The 14,818-nt window shown below is 37.6% G+C and overlaps 1 protein-coding gene across 1 annotated transcript; it reads right to left on the bottom strand.

Moving 5' to 3' along the window:
* Window positions 1-3,882: 3,882 nt before the first annotated feature.
* On the bottom strand, window positions 3,883-14,279 carry litafd (LITAF domain containing). The gene is made up of 5 exons (XM_088333777.1): window positions 14,146-14,279; window positions 6,813-6,856; window positions 6,630-6,725; window positions 5,706-5,901; window positions 3,883-4,663 (listed from the first exon to the last, which is right to left on the bottom strand). The coding sequence occupies exons 2-5, from the start codon at window positions 6,850-6,852 to the stop codon at window positions 4,543-4,545; spliced, it is 453 nt and encodes a 150-aa protein (XP_088189903.1). The 5' UTR covers window positions 6,853-6,856; window positions 14,146-14,279; the 3' UTR covers window positions 3,883-4,542.
* Between the last annotated feature and the right edge of the window lie 539 nt (window positions 14,280-14,818).

The following is a 14,818-nucleotide window of genomic DNA, read 5'->3' as shown; positions in this document are numbered from 1 at the left end:
TTGTTTGTAATATGTCTCAATATTTGTTGCTTTTTAATATTTTACTTGTATGTCTATGTATTTGTACATGTATATTAATTGATCCTGTTCTAATTTATTTATATGTATATACCCGAGCCATATCCCCCTAGTGGCAGCTGGCTAGAGTCAAGAACAGATTCCTGACTCTTTCTGGGAGATTGATACAGAGGAGGGGATTCCCAACCCCATTGCTCAACCCAACTGTGTTGGGAGTCATTAGGTGACCAAACCCCCCATATCCAACCCCTAATGCCGAGCGCCAAGCAGGGAGGCAATGACTACCAAACGGTACATTTTCAGCTGAAAACAAAAAAGGACGCTGCAAGCATTGTGATAAAGGGTACACCAGCCTGACATGTAGCAAATGCAATGTTCGCCTTTGCCTCATGGGGGAAAATAACGTTTTTCTTAACTTTCACCTAAAATAAGTAAGGTAAAAAGATTAGAGAGGATGCCAGATCATGTCCGGACAAGGACTAAAAATTACCGTCTTTCACGTTTTTGATAAATAGATTTGAGTAAGAAATGACTCATTCATAAGAAAATATAGAAATAATGTGTGTCTAATATTCATGTTATACATTTAACTGTGATGGGGGCAAGTAGGCAATCCACTCTGCAAATAAACACTTAGTTGTTCTTTATATTTGTGCAGAAAAAGTGAGTACAGATATAGAAATTCTGCTCCCTTCAAAGGCCAATGATTCCGTATGACAACATTTAAAAAGAAAAGAAAATCGCACTAAAACGCAATTTCTTTGAAAACTCTCATTTCTGCATCAGAAGACTCGTACAAAAATATCTTAAAGGTCTGCAAAAAAATTGCAAGTGGTTTTCTATACCTAGGCCTTACAAGGTTAAAGGTAAAGCTGCTTTTTAATCAACGGTTTGTTAGGAGATTTGTCATTAGTGCCGTATTAAGGGCTCCCTGGGCCCCCAGGCAAGAAGGGATTGGGGACCCTGGAGGGTGGTGTGTTGTTGTAAGGCACCACAGACTACGATGCATTTTTGGATGCCTATTCTTAAATTTAGAAATCGCACATTAGCATTTTATCCTCCTTGTTTTACAACCTTATCTTCTCTGTTCCTTTATCTGCTTGGCTTTTTTACCTCACTGTGAATGTGTGACACTGGAGTGCCATGCCCAATTTCTTCGTAACAATATGTTAACCCATTTTGTAACAATGACAATGAAGGTATATTCTATTCTATTCTATTCTAAACGGTCACTGTATTTTCTATGGCTAATGTCGCTGTATTGCGTGGTAGAACCAAAAACGCTGTTATAAAACACAACAAACTTTATACAAAAAAACACCAAAAAGCACTGTTTCACTTTTTTTATTGCCCAGCCTTTCACAAGATTTAGTTTTTTGGACATACCCATAGCAGCAAAATGTTAGACAAACGCGTTATCTCCCCCTTGGTGAGGCCTGTGTTATGTAAAATAAATACAAAATACTGTACTCGATTTACGAGTTTTTTTCAAAAAAATGCATGTTTATATGATAGTTCAGGTATTTTTGTCAATTATTATTATTATTATTATTATTATTATTATTTTTAATAATGACGATTTTTTTTTTTTACCACTAGGAGGTGCTTAATAATTATGTCCTTTTAAAGAGCTAAAAGCATTTGTACTTATTTGAAATTGCTTGATAAACCAAAATAGCATCCTTTTATTGCTGGGTAGACATTGCAATTGTCATGATTAATCATTACACTCAGCTGTGCCCGCTCGTTTGGCTGCTGCTGGTTACCTGATTGGTTCGCCGTCCTATTTAAGCTCCGTCCTTTCACTCACCTGCTGTCAGTCCATCAGTGAATCTCTGTTTTCGCAAGTCAAGCATTATTTGACTCTGACTCCCGTCGGTCCCGTTTTGTCACCCGTTTTCCACTCGTCCGTTCCTGATTTCCCCGTTTGTCTCCTGCTACGACCTGTTTTTTGACCCTGACCACATTCTTATCTCCCGTACCGGCTAACGACCAGTTTTTCTGTCTAACTACACTAAAACATTTTTTTTTTCAATTTTTTTGATAGTTTAAAAGATATTATATTCGATTTCATAATCAAGAAAGGGAAAAGTAACAAAACAGCGATTAATATTTAATATTTCCGATTTTAGAGAAGAAAATTAAGTATTTTGCTAAAAATGTCTTCCAGTGTCGTGTAACCCTTTTTTTTCAAATAAGTGTACGAATGCTTTTGTTCGAATTAAACATTACAATTAGACTATCCCATTTACTGTTGAAACGTTTGAATGACATAACACCAAAATAAGCATAGAAAACTTTAAACGTGATTTTCTCAGGGTTTTGATCAAAAACTTTAATGTCCATATTTTCAAAATAGTTCATCATAAAGCTTTTACTATGGTAAACTCCTTTCTAATACTTTAATGTCATGATTACCAATTTGGATAACCTGTGCCCGCTCATTTGGTGACAGCTGCTGCGGGCTATCTGATCGGCTCCCTGTCCCTTTTTAAGCCTGGTTCTGTCACTCTCCGTTTGTCAGTCCGTCTGCGAACATCTGTTGTTACAAGGCAAGCCTTTTTGACCCTGACTCCCGCCTGTCCCGTTTTTGCACCCGTCTTTCCACCTGCCCGTTCCTAATCTCCCCTTTTGTCTCCGGCTACGACCTGTTTTTGATCCTGAGCACGTCGGCTCTCCTGTCCCAGCTTACGACCCGTTTTTCCGTCCCTGACACCGCTATCGCCGCCTGCTACGGAAGATCCACTTCCGTATTGGGATCACAATCCGATTGCGAGAGCGACTTGGTTCCCGTGTCCAGCGAGCACCGAATCGTGGGCGCAGCCCTTCCTCTTTCTTTCAATAAAACTTAACGTTATGTAATTGGGTCCTGATTCCGTTCTGGTCTTGACACTTTCCATTGCTACCAAAAACCCAAATTAGATATTTGCCTCACTGAGACTCATTCGGTAGATCAGGTCACATACAGTATACATTCTTTGGAAAAGATTAACCTCAAGATGCACAGAAACCAAGAAGAAAACACAAAAAAACTAGAGACTGGAAGTTGAAACGCAGCTATTCAGTCATACCTTTGCTCTTTTTTTGCTGAAAAACCCAGGGTCAACAAAACCAAAAGTGCCGAATTAGCTATTTTGGGCATTTTCACGTTTAGGATAACCTACCTGACTGCCTGTAAAAGAATCATGGTCATATTTAAACTCCTTCCCATTTTTCTAATAATAAACATATATAGTTTCCCTTAACCACTACGGTTGTAGGGGCACCATTTCCTGTGGTGTGTCAGGTACAGCCCGGTGCCCATCCCCTCCAGGCAGACAAAAAAAAATTAAAAAAAATAAAATAATATATATATATATATATATATATATATATATATATATATATATATATATATATATGGCAGCACGGCGGCGCAGTGGTTAGCGCTTGTGCGGCACAGTTCATGTCATGGGAACCTGTCGTGGGTTCAAATCCAGCTCCAGACTTTCTGTGCGGAGTTTGTATGTTCTCCCCGTGCTTGCGTGGGTTTCCTCCGGGCACTCCGGTTTCCTCCCACATTCCAAAAACATGCATTTCAGGTGAATTGGCCGGTCCAAATTGTCCCTAGGTGTGAATGAGCGAATGAGTTGTCTGTCCCCGTGTGCCCTGCGATTGGCTGGCAACCAGTTCAGGGTGTCCCCTGCCCACTGCCCGAAGATGGCTGGGATGGGCTCCAGCCCCCCCGCGACCCTAATGAGGATAAGCGGTACGGCTGATGAGATGAGATGAGATATATATATATATATATATATATATATATATATATATATATATATATATATATATATATTGCAAACAATAATATTATGACAGACGCACACATAATATAATATAATAGACTTTATTTCTTGACAAGTATGGATCTGACAAAATTAGTTCATGTGAGAAGAATTTCTGTGCAATACAAGAAAGAAATTTATCTACGTATAATTCTATTTTTTTAATGTTATACAATGATTTCTCTTAAAGGCCGAGGAAGCTAGCTGGGAATATTTTCTATTTGCAATATGATTAGCGTGAAACCATTCAAAATATAAAGGTGTGTTTTGCCTCCATTTTCATCAGGAGAAACGTTCTTTTACAATTAGCTTGTGGCTGAACAACATCTTTATCAGCAATAATTCCTTCATAAACAGAGGTATACACTCATTTCATTGTTTATCAAGTTGTGAGGCAATTGCATGACAATTGCCACATTTCACTTTCTCATGATTGATCCCTTAAAATACTTTTAGTGGGTTTAAATGTATGTACAAGCCTTCATTCTATATTTGATAGCTATCAGTGTAAGATAGAAGAGATAATGTATGTTGTTGCTGTAAACGGTAGGGGAAAAGTGCAAGAAACTAGATAAATGTCATTGTTTGACTTGGAAGCCAGAAGGATAAGTGACTTAGTTGGTGTAGATTTGTTCTTGTTTTGACATGTGTGTGCACGTGTGCATGTCTATGGGCCAGCGTGTATTTGTGTGCTTGGTGGGGCTCAGTCACAGCATTTCCTCTTCTCCACATGCAGGAGTCTATTACAGCGAGGGCATGTGTGGTGTGCATCCTTGAATTTTTTCAAAACCAAGGGGAGGAAGCACAGGCAGCAAACCAATAACCTGCAACACAATCATGCAAACAATAAACAAACTCAAGAGTTGTTGCCCGGGGAAAAACAACCAAGCAGAAACAGTAGACACCACATCACAGTCACAGCCACCTACATTAGTGCCTACACCTACACCAGTGGTCCCCAATCACCGGTAACGGTCCGCGGCTTGTTTGGTGCTGGGCCACAAATGAAGAAAAATAAATAACATTGTTTTTTTTTTGCCTATAAAGCGAACCCTTGTTTATCAGGGCATTACGTTAAAAAGAATAACTTATGATTGGCAAAATCTTTCAAGTCAAAATCTTTGTTTTTCACAAGACGTACAAGATAGAAAAATATATTACACATAGAAAATCAAAGAACAAAGTCTTTTTACAAACCCCAGCATTTGTTTAATGTTTTAATATTAGTTTACATTTTAAAAGAATTTAATGACCAAGTGTCTTCTGGACCAGTGATCGGCAACCTTTTTCGTACCAAGGACGACCATAGTCTTGCGGCCCGGCCCAAAAATAACTTTAGAAATAATAATGATAATGACAATTATAATCGTAAACCTACGTTCACTTTAATCACTAGACGGCGGGAGATTTAGAATGGCATGGGAAAAAGCATTCAATTTTATGTCATCGCACCATTTTGACTCACGGTACCTTGTTGCCCAACATTGTTTTGGCAGAAGTATTTTCCATAATTACCATGTTGTACAACTTTGCGCTGTGAGTAAAAATAGTGTGATGATGAGAAAAAAACGAATGCCTTTTCCCACGTCATCTACGATCCGAGAAAGCTAGGGGTTAGGATTCGGGGATCTGACTGCCGCGGTGCGGGTTCTATTCCTGTTGTATCCAATGCTGAGCAAATGTGGTCAGCGACATTGTATGGTACCAAATATTCATTGTGCAACGCGGAGTCGAACTAGAAAACAATTCCGAAGACGTATAAGCATGCATTTTAGTTGAGTCAGCCGAGACGTTGTCATGCAGTAAAACACAGAGACTTTCCAATCTTTCTTTAAATGTTCATTTCCTTCTGCTCATAAGGCTTACCCGAGGCAGATGAAGAGCAGAAACATGAGCCAGGCATATGTTCCAGGTTTGTAAGCGACGTTGGTCATCACTTGCTGCTGGCAGGATGGGCACGTGGTCATGCCAGAAGTGTAACCCAGTGATGTGTCATAGCTGGTGATCTTCCTTTTGCCATCGTCGAAGCCTGTGCTCAAGCCACCGCCTCCAGACGTATACACTAATCGACAATAACGATTAGAATTAAATTAGAGTTGAGTGGATATTTAATGCCATATATATATATATATATATATATATATATATATATATATATATATACAGTTGCAGAACTATCACCACTCTTGCCAAACATGCAAGACTGCGAAAAATATACATCTTGCCAGTTGTATTGAATAATGAATATTGATAGAAAATATGGTCTTCAAATCTTACTTATTGTCTGATCTGAGAATTGATTGCTGCTAAATGTTATTGTACTACTTGTCACTGTACTAGTGTTACAATGCACTATTTTTTATTGCACTATTATTACAAAATAAAATTGCACTTATAACTTAGGCCAGCCCAGCCTACAAGGACAATCTTGCTAATATTTTGCCTATTTATCCTGACATTCTTTTATCTTGTTTTCTCTTTAAGTATGTTTACATGTTTATATTGTTTACCCTGAATATCCACACCCTTCAGGGCTGATGTTTTGTAATCTTGGAGGGAGGCTTTAGGACTTGGAGGAAGGCTTTGGGAAAGGATGAATTTTTCTTATCTGAGAGCTTTCTTTTCGGCCCTCTTTGCAAGTTAAAAATCGATTGATGCTTTTACGCTTTATTTCTAGTGTCTTATAAGGTTTAAACTTAGTACTAAGATATTACTTTCAGTGCACATCAAGTGGCATATTGACCACCTCTTGATAAAACAAGTAATTTCCCTTTCTTTGTGATAAATTACCTGGGATAGTTGGCGTAACGGTCTCTGTTCCAACAGGGTTAAAGGGAGTATGGACATGATACACCTTGACCTTGTCCCCTGAAGCCGCCGTCTCCACTAAAAGAGAAAAATAGCGGACTGATTAATGATAATGAAAAACCCCCCCCCCGATATAAATGATTCTGGGACTGATGTTGAGCATACCTGGAATAGTGTATGGAGGAGGGTGTTTTACATCAGACATGGTCCTAAAGCAGAAGAAGATAGAGAAAAATCAGTTACGTATTTTTATACTTGTTGGAATTGGGCGCATCTTTTCTTTCTGCAAGGCAACACCTGGGCGTCGTCCTCATTTGGCGAAGCTCTTTGTGGGCGTTGTTACCTATTGGCATGCTGATCATTTGGCTTGAAATTCAGCCATTTTGACATCAGATGCCTAATCATTAATAATAATAATACTACTACTACTACTAATAATAGTAATAATAATGATGATAATAACAATAATAAAAACTCATTTAAAAGTGCCTTTCTGGAGACCAAAGGTCGCTGCACATAGTATTAAAAAAGCAATTAAAAAAAACGGAAATACCTGTAGAGGCAGACAAACAAATACATTTGTTTCTTTACGTCCCCAAAAATATGCATGTTGCAGTTAAGCTAATCAAAACTTATATAGTAAAGCATTTTCTAAAAATTATTTATTTATTTTTAATAATTGATTATTTGTTCACATTATGTTTTTATGTAAATGCTTGGATTTAACAATAATACATGCTAAAATGTATTTTCTGAGTGCACTGCAGAAAAAAAATGATAAAAGAAACCCTATTTTGAGACATTAAAATATAAATCGTTTACTTTTATTATTTAAAAGTGGGATTGGTTATGGTCTTGATTAACAAACTGACTCATATTAGAAACACACTTCAGAAATGCAACGAAGAGTTCACACCATAAAAATACTAGCCAAGAGGGTTCAAATATCGAAAAATAAACGCTAAAGTGTCAACCAATAGCATTTTCATTGATCAGTTATATTCAAAAAGATTGTGAATTTCCTGCAATTTCAGAAGTTGCTGACAAAAAAAGCATACCTGTTAAGCTCCACGGCTCCATGCCCTTACAAACTGTCGTATTTTCCCTTAAAAAATACAAAATAATCGTACACCATATTTTTTTTCAATCTTGTTTATTTATGTAGTTTTACATGTTATATTGTACGTGTTTCGTTATATCATATGTATCGTTAACATTTTGTTGTGAGATACTGAGTTGCTTGACATGAATGAGATTTATTATTAAAAAAAGTTTTAAAATTAAGTAGCTTGGACGTTCACTGTAGAAGATAAAAATACATGCAAATATAATTAAGTAGAATAAAACATTTTCTTCTTCAAATTATGAATTCATTTTCGGCATTAAATTATTGTTGGTAATATACTGATTAAATGGATAACCACAGACCTGTCTTTTTTCATTTTCTCATTTTATACTTCGTTTTTTTCTTAACTTCTTTATACATCAAAATAATTCGTAATATAATGCATCAAAGCAAGTGAGCCGTTTGAGAGCCGGCTCTCTTAATGAGTTGAGCCGAAAAAGCCGGTTCGCTAAAAAGAGACGGACTTCCTTTCATTACATCAAACCGCTCGCTTCGTTTGCAACGAAAAAAAACGATACAGAGATAGAGGCTTCCACGGCGAACTTGTTTGACTTGATTGATTTGCCGTTTTGTGATAGTCGGTGTATACCGGATGGTACCCATAATTGACAAATTTGCTTTTTTCCGTTCAGATTTACTTGTACGTCGTACACGTCTTAAAATGCATAATAAACGTATTTTGTACGGCAAAACCGTACAGGTTGACAGGTATGAAATACTCACACAAATACACTGCGTAGAATACAATCTCTTAAATACTTGACACATGACACAACTGATGATGCTTTGCTGTCATTATTTTTCATGCATTCACACATGTATTCTCACCTGCAGCTATAAACACATTTCTGCTCAAAGAATGTTACCCAACAACATGTCTGCCAGAGATGAAAGGGTGTGCCAAGCCCAATGCAGGTGACAAACGGGCAGGTTTAAATGTGACTGAGATCGACTTCATCCTTTCATTTCATGGAGGCCATAAAGTCGTCGAAAGTGATAAAAAGAATTGCTATCGAAATAGATATATTTCTGTTGACGGATCATTTTGCTTGTTCAAACCATAATTGTTTTCATTATTCATGTGTTTTCTCATTTTACTATATAGTTTTGTTTGTTTTTTAAACTGGACCTTTTGAAAGAAATAACTAAATCTGCAAGCATTGGCCTAAATATAGAAGAATAAGAAAAAAATATATTAAATTAAGTCATGCTTTTTTCTATTGGAAAGAGAGTGTACTCACTCACTACAAAAGATGACGAAATATGTTAAAAACAGTTCTGAATCAAGTGCCAGTGATTATGTTAAACGTCAATTCTCCATTTTCCATTTAGGTAGGTTAAAGATAAGCTTTCATGGAAATAACCGATATGCTCCACACAATTTCCCCTTTCATTAATGAAGATAAATCTGATGAACATATGGGGTGGTGCCACTAAAGCCTTTATTTAACCCATTTAAATGGAAAATGAAGGATTCACATCTGAAGGGATCAATTTCACCAAATTTTGAACAGATTTTTGACATATTTAGTCATCACTTGTATTAAATGAGTTAAAGTCAAAAACATTTGCTGCTTTTTCAACATAACTAAACCTCGCCAAAGTCATTGACTTCATGAACAGTTCTTTCTTAGCAAGCCTAATTTAGTTGGAGGAATGACGTCTAAATCCGTCCATGGCACCAAATTCAGAACTGATTTTTGACACTTTTAGTTTGTTAGTTGTTAGTTTCATTGGTAATGGATGGTTATTTTTTTTCTTAAAAACTAAGAATGGGTTGATAGGTTGATTTAAGTCAACCCTTATTCCTTACTACACGACTTTCTATAGATTTTTCATGGGAGCTGTTTCATGTTATCATAATTATAAATTATCTCAAAGATACAGATAGAAATAATTGGATTTTGTAGGTGTTTTTTAAATTTTTGAATATAGCATGTGAATTTTTATTTATTGGGTATCAGTTTTAGTCTAGAATGAGGATTGTATTTGTTGGCAGTATTGGTAGGAAAATACAGTTATTGTGCATACTCAGTTCAAACAATGTAAAAGAGAAAAATATAGTAAATATAAAAAAAAATATCTAAATTTATCTGCCAACAGAATAAAATGTTTTGTTTAAAAGTGTACTATTTTACTTGAAGTTTTGCATAGCGACAAATATTGAGGAAAAATGTAGTAAAGAAAAATAAATAAATTATGATGGGGGGAAATTGTTGAAATAAACAAGAATAAGTGCAGTACAGTAACATTTCCTGCCAACAGAATAATAAACTTAAATTTATATGATTTACCACTATTTTCCACTCAAAAAAGTCTGTTAAGTATTTGTTAAGAATTCCAACTAAGCTCAAATAGCCTTTATTTTAGTATTTTCACTTATCTGCTTTTATCTTACTCTTATCATCGGTGCTCCGGTCACGGAGCGCATCAGGCTGGGAAAATGAGGCGGGGGAGATGGGAAGGGAGAGAGTGATTTCACGTGTGTGCTCGAGGTTTTTCATTTTTCTAAAATGAAAATGTTAGAAGTAAGAAAAAGATTGTTTCGTAGGCAAACCCAACCCCTAAAAGAGATGAAAAAATAAAAATAAAAAAATTGAGCGTGTCTAAGAGAGACCCGTACGTGCACGCGCCATACAAGCAGCTTCACAGAGGCTGCATTGATGATATAAGTCGGAAGATGGCATCAGCAAGTATTTGAAGTTACAGACATCACTACAAATATCAGCACACATTTTGCCAATGTGACAGAAATATTTTCTTGTGGTTTTTAACAATAAGGCTAGCCTCTGCTTTGTGAAAAAAAGGCAACAATGAATTCATTTGCAAACCCGCATGAATGGGATTTGTGACGAATACAAGCTAACATCTTGGCTAACTGGTTGCCTCCTCATACTTTGCTTCTAAAGCGAGCAACGTGACATTCATCATTATGATGAAATTCCATTTTGTGCAAGTAATGAACAGGTGGACTGTAACTGCTTGCATAGCTGAGATGCGGATACTTCTGTCACCGAGTGATTTGTGGAGCTGCTGATACACAGATAGTCGTACGCCATATTGAATGAAAAATAAGTATCACAGTTAAAGCATCAGGCCAGAGATTTATGATCCCTGGAACATCTGGCCACCTTTGATTATCAGTATGCCAACATGGCTAGCAGAGCCGCTGCGTTTAAAGGTGGGGGACTTGTAGAAGAAAAAGTTCAAGATCAGGTCAGTCTGCATTCTGCGGTCACGACAATAAGAGTCAAATCTCCCCACCCGCGTCATCGTGTAATTTACAGACATCACACCTGAGCCAAAGGTGTGGTCCCGCTGCGAGTGACATTCATGCTGGTCTAACCAGACTGAGCAAGGAATGTTCTTCATCCTCTGACTTCTTTTAATCAGCGCTCAATAAAGCTGGCTACCTCAGGAAATTGGCCAATTACCTCTGAGTGATGTTTGACGTCTTTCAGATGAATTTAAAGCAGGTATGGGACCTAAACTATCTAGGGAAGAAAATGAGTCATTTCCCTAAATTTGGGTTCCGTCATTGAAGGTGTTGTTAAAAAGGTGAAAATTAAATATTTTCTCTGTTATTTGATAACAATACTCAAGTGAGTTCAAACAGCCCTTGTGCTTTATTTTCTACTGTGCCTATCTGCTTTTATCTTACTTGTATCAGAGCTGCTTGTGGGGGAACACATTAGGTTTAATGAATGTGGATGGGGGGAGTGATGGAGATCACTCTCCATCACTCATTTTTTGTATTTGTCAGTGTAGCATAGAAATGGCAAAAGTAAGAAAAAGCCTGCTTCTAGTAGAGACCAAATGATAACCCATCCATTTATCTATCCATCCATCCATCCATCCATTTTCTGCACTGCTTATCCTCAGTAGGGTCGCGCGGGTGCTGGATCGTATCTCAGGTGTCTTTGGGCAGTGGGCAGGGGACTCCCTGAACTGGGTGCCTACCAGTCGCAGAGTAGACAGAGACAGACAACCATCAACATGCTCATTGATACCTAGGGACAATTTTGAAGTCACCAATCAACCATCCATGTTTTTGGAATCTGGGAGGAAACGGGAGTTCCCAGAGGAAACCCACGCAGGCACAGGGAAAACACACAGAAGGCCAGTAGCTGGAATCAAACCCTGACCTCTGCACCGTGGTGCTTATGCACTAACCACTCCAGACGCTAACCCAAACCCCAAAAACGATAAAAAAAAAGAAGAGTTTTAGAAATGCACGTACTTGCGCGCACATCAAAAATGCCAGGATATGGCAGGAGAGAGTACGTAAGTTCCACATTCTGTACAGCTTCTTAAATCAAGCAAGATTATATACGATGATAGAAATCTTGTTTTCCTTTCAAATTTGGATCTCAAAGCTAAACTTCATAAAAAAAAACGATACAATTACTGAAGTTTATTGTAAATATCGTAATAATTTTAGACAGTCGCAAAGAGGAACGTTCGTAAAGTACGTCAAGACTCACTACTATTTAGTCCTAACTTTATGCTTTTCAATGAGTTTGTTGAAGCAAAAAATAGTGCATGTCATTAGTGTGCCAGAAGAGAACACTTGTGAAACTTTTTAAATGGACACTTTCATCACACAACAAGATATCGGATCAAGTTTTAGGTTAAGCCAACAAACTTCGAAAATGAGTCACTTTCGGTCCAACCATTTTAACAAAATCCTGTTAAATTAGGCCCTTTCACACAACAATCTCATTTTAGACACAGGGATAGAGAATTATCTCGTAAAACAAAAGTTATTTTGGTGAAGACATTGTTTACCCAAAAGTCATTTCGTTGAAGGAAGCATCGCCTCTCCAAAGAAAGGCAACCAGTCGCATTCTGCACCAGACTTGTGGTGTGTTCAAAGACTAGACATATTGTTGACCTTTCTATGAAATGAAATGAAATGATCTGCATTTATATAGCGCTTTTCAAGTCAATGACTTCCCAAAGCGCTTTACATTGTGCTTCACATTTCCCAATAGCTGCCGTGATCTGTGCAGCCATGTAAGGCGCTAACCTGCTTATTGGTGGTAATTGGGGGTTCAATGTCTTACCCAAGGACACTTCGACATGTAACACGGACAAGCCGGGATTCGAACTGGCATCCCTTAATCCTAAAACGATCGCTCTACCTCCTGAGCTACTGCCGCCTAAGAAAAATCTCTGTTGTCTGCATGTTTGTTTTTTAGTGATATTCCAAATGTTTGATGCATAAGTATCAATTTTCAATTTTGTTTTTCAAATGATATATTAATTGTATCACTATCACAAGCATGGGTCTGAAAAATCAACTCACTGGTGCCCTAACTGTTGTACGTACAAAAGGCACCCATGCCGTTTTCACTAGATGGGAAGGGGCGCTGGAGCTGAAATTCTCACAGATGGGTGGTTATATCAAAACACCACAATTATTTTGTTTTAGATATTTAAAATTAAAAAGCCAAAATCTCCAATAAGGTGATTGAACTGGTTACATCTATTTTAATTTTCTTCAGACAAATTTTAAAATGACACTACACAATTCTAACAGTCGTTGAGTGGCATTTTTTTTACACACAGAAAATAATTTGCCCTTTTAAAAGTGTCAATTGTCACATCTTCCTCAGATAGTCATACCAATTAATCCAATGAGCAAGCCAAACGATTTATTGTACAGTTATACTTAAGACTGCTGCGCTACTGTTCCCATACTGAATCACAATAGAGCCTTTATAATTTGACAAGGGATAACAAAGCGTGATGTTTCAGTGCAATCTTCTAGTAGTGGCTGCACCTTTTGAACACAATGGCCACGTTTGGACTGCCATTAACCCATGAAGAAACATTTCAACACATGGAAAACATAAAGTCTTATTGCATGATCACATCAGCTACAAATCTCCTGATTTGTAAGTCTGATAGCATGAGATAGAACTATTGTGGAGGTCATTGAGGAACTTGAGGGTCACTGGTTCTAGATTTCTTCTGTTCATGTTTCATTTTATTTTTGGGCAGGACAGGTCTCATACTTTGTTGCCCACAAATGTGACCTATTGAATGTACATTTTTGATATGAAAGGCTATATCAATTTACTGCATACTTATGATTACTCAGTCTGGTCATCTAAGTTGCTAACCAATCATTCATCATTTTTTATGTTTTACATAAGAATTGAGAATTGTACCTGTCAAATTCAAGCAGAGGAGCTATATCTTATTCGATTGTTAATTGTCTTAAATTCAGTATACCCTAGTAAAAATGGTCAAAATCATTCAGATCAGCAGACCAGCATAAATCCCCCTTTAAGTGCTCTTTTCAAAGCTCTCTCTGTGCAAGTCCTCACTACGCAAAAAAAAAACATCCATCAGTGAAAGTCTCACCTGCTCCAAGTTCTGGTGACAGTTAGCTAACTTTTGAAGGAGCTGCTGCCACCACTGCCGCTGCAGACGCTCCAGGCACGAAACTACAGCAGGGCGCAGCCGTTTCACCTGTACCTGTAAACCCTTGCCTGTGTAACGCCCAACCCCCGCATCCCCGGAGGCCCCGCCCCGCATCAGTAAGACATTGATGCGCACGGCCAGTCCTCGCTAGGCGTAACTCCAAAATTTTCTTTGTGTCTGGCAGATTTTTTAAGGAGTGTGCGCTTGTGTCACTCACCAAAAGGGAGTCAAACCTGTTTAGCCCTGCTCAGGTTTGCTGCAGCCGATTTGAGGCTCTTTGGCCCAAAAATGGGACTTCAGCACCATAAAACTCATTGAAATGTGTTAATTCAAAATAGTTTTCACATCGTATAACTCCAGAGCAGGGATTCTGGTCCTAGGAGGCCATCTTTATTCTACTGGATTATTTCATCTGCTGGTGACCTTTACTTGTATTGCTTACCTTTGAAAACAGATATGTGCACTTCCACAAAGTAAAATGCCCAAATGAAAAATGTGGTAGGATAAGTAAAATAATAATCTCTTCAAATAAAATGTTCTTATGTAACTTCTTTATTAGGGGAAATATACAGCAAAAATATTCTTATTTCAGAACAAAACACAGTTAATACAT

The sequence above is a fragment of the Urocampus carinirostris genome, chromosome 1 (genome assembly GCF_059441175.1).
Source record: "Urocampus carinirostris isolate Australia breed hairy pipefish chromosome 1, RoL_Ucar_1.0, whole genome shotgun sequence".
In the NCBI taxonomy this organism is placed as follows: Eukaryota; Metazoa; Chordata; class Actinopteri; order Syngnathiformes; family Syngnathidae; genus Urocampus; species Urocampus carinirostris.
The sequence above is the reverse complement of the archived record's forward strand: the minus strand, read 5'-3'. Positions and strand labels throughout refer to the sequence as shown.

Bases quoted from the DNA above. Each gene is read 5' to 3' on its own strand.
- litafd (XM_088333777.1), bottom strand. From the start codon at position 6,852: ATGTCTGATGTAAAACACCCTCCTCCATACACTATTCCAG. The intron at 6,726-6,812 runs GTATGCTCAACA...TTTCTCTTTTAG, and splicing joins TCCTCCATACACTATTCCAG to TGGAGACGGCGGCTTCAGGG. The intron at 4,664-5,705 runs GTAAGCCTTATG...ATTGTGTTGCAG, and splicing joins CTGCTCTTCATCTGCCTCGG to GTTATTGGTTTGCTGCCTGT.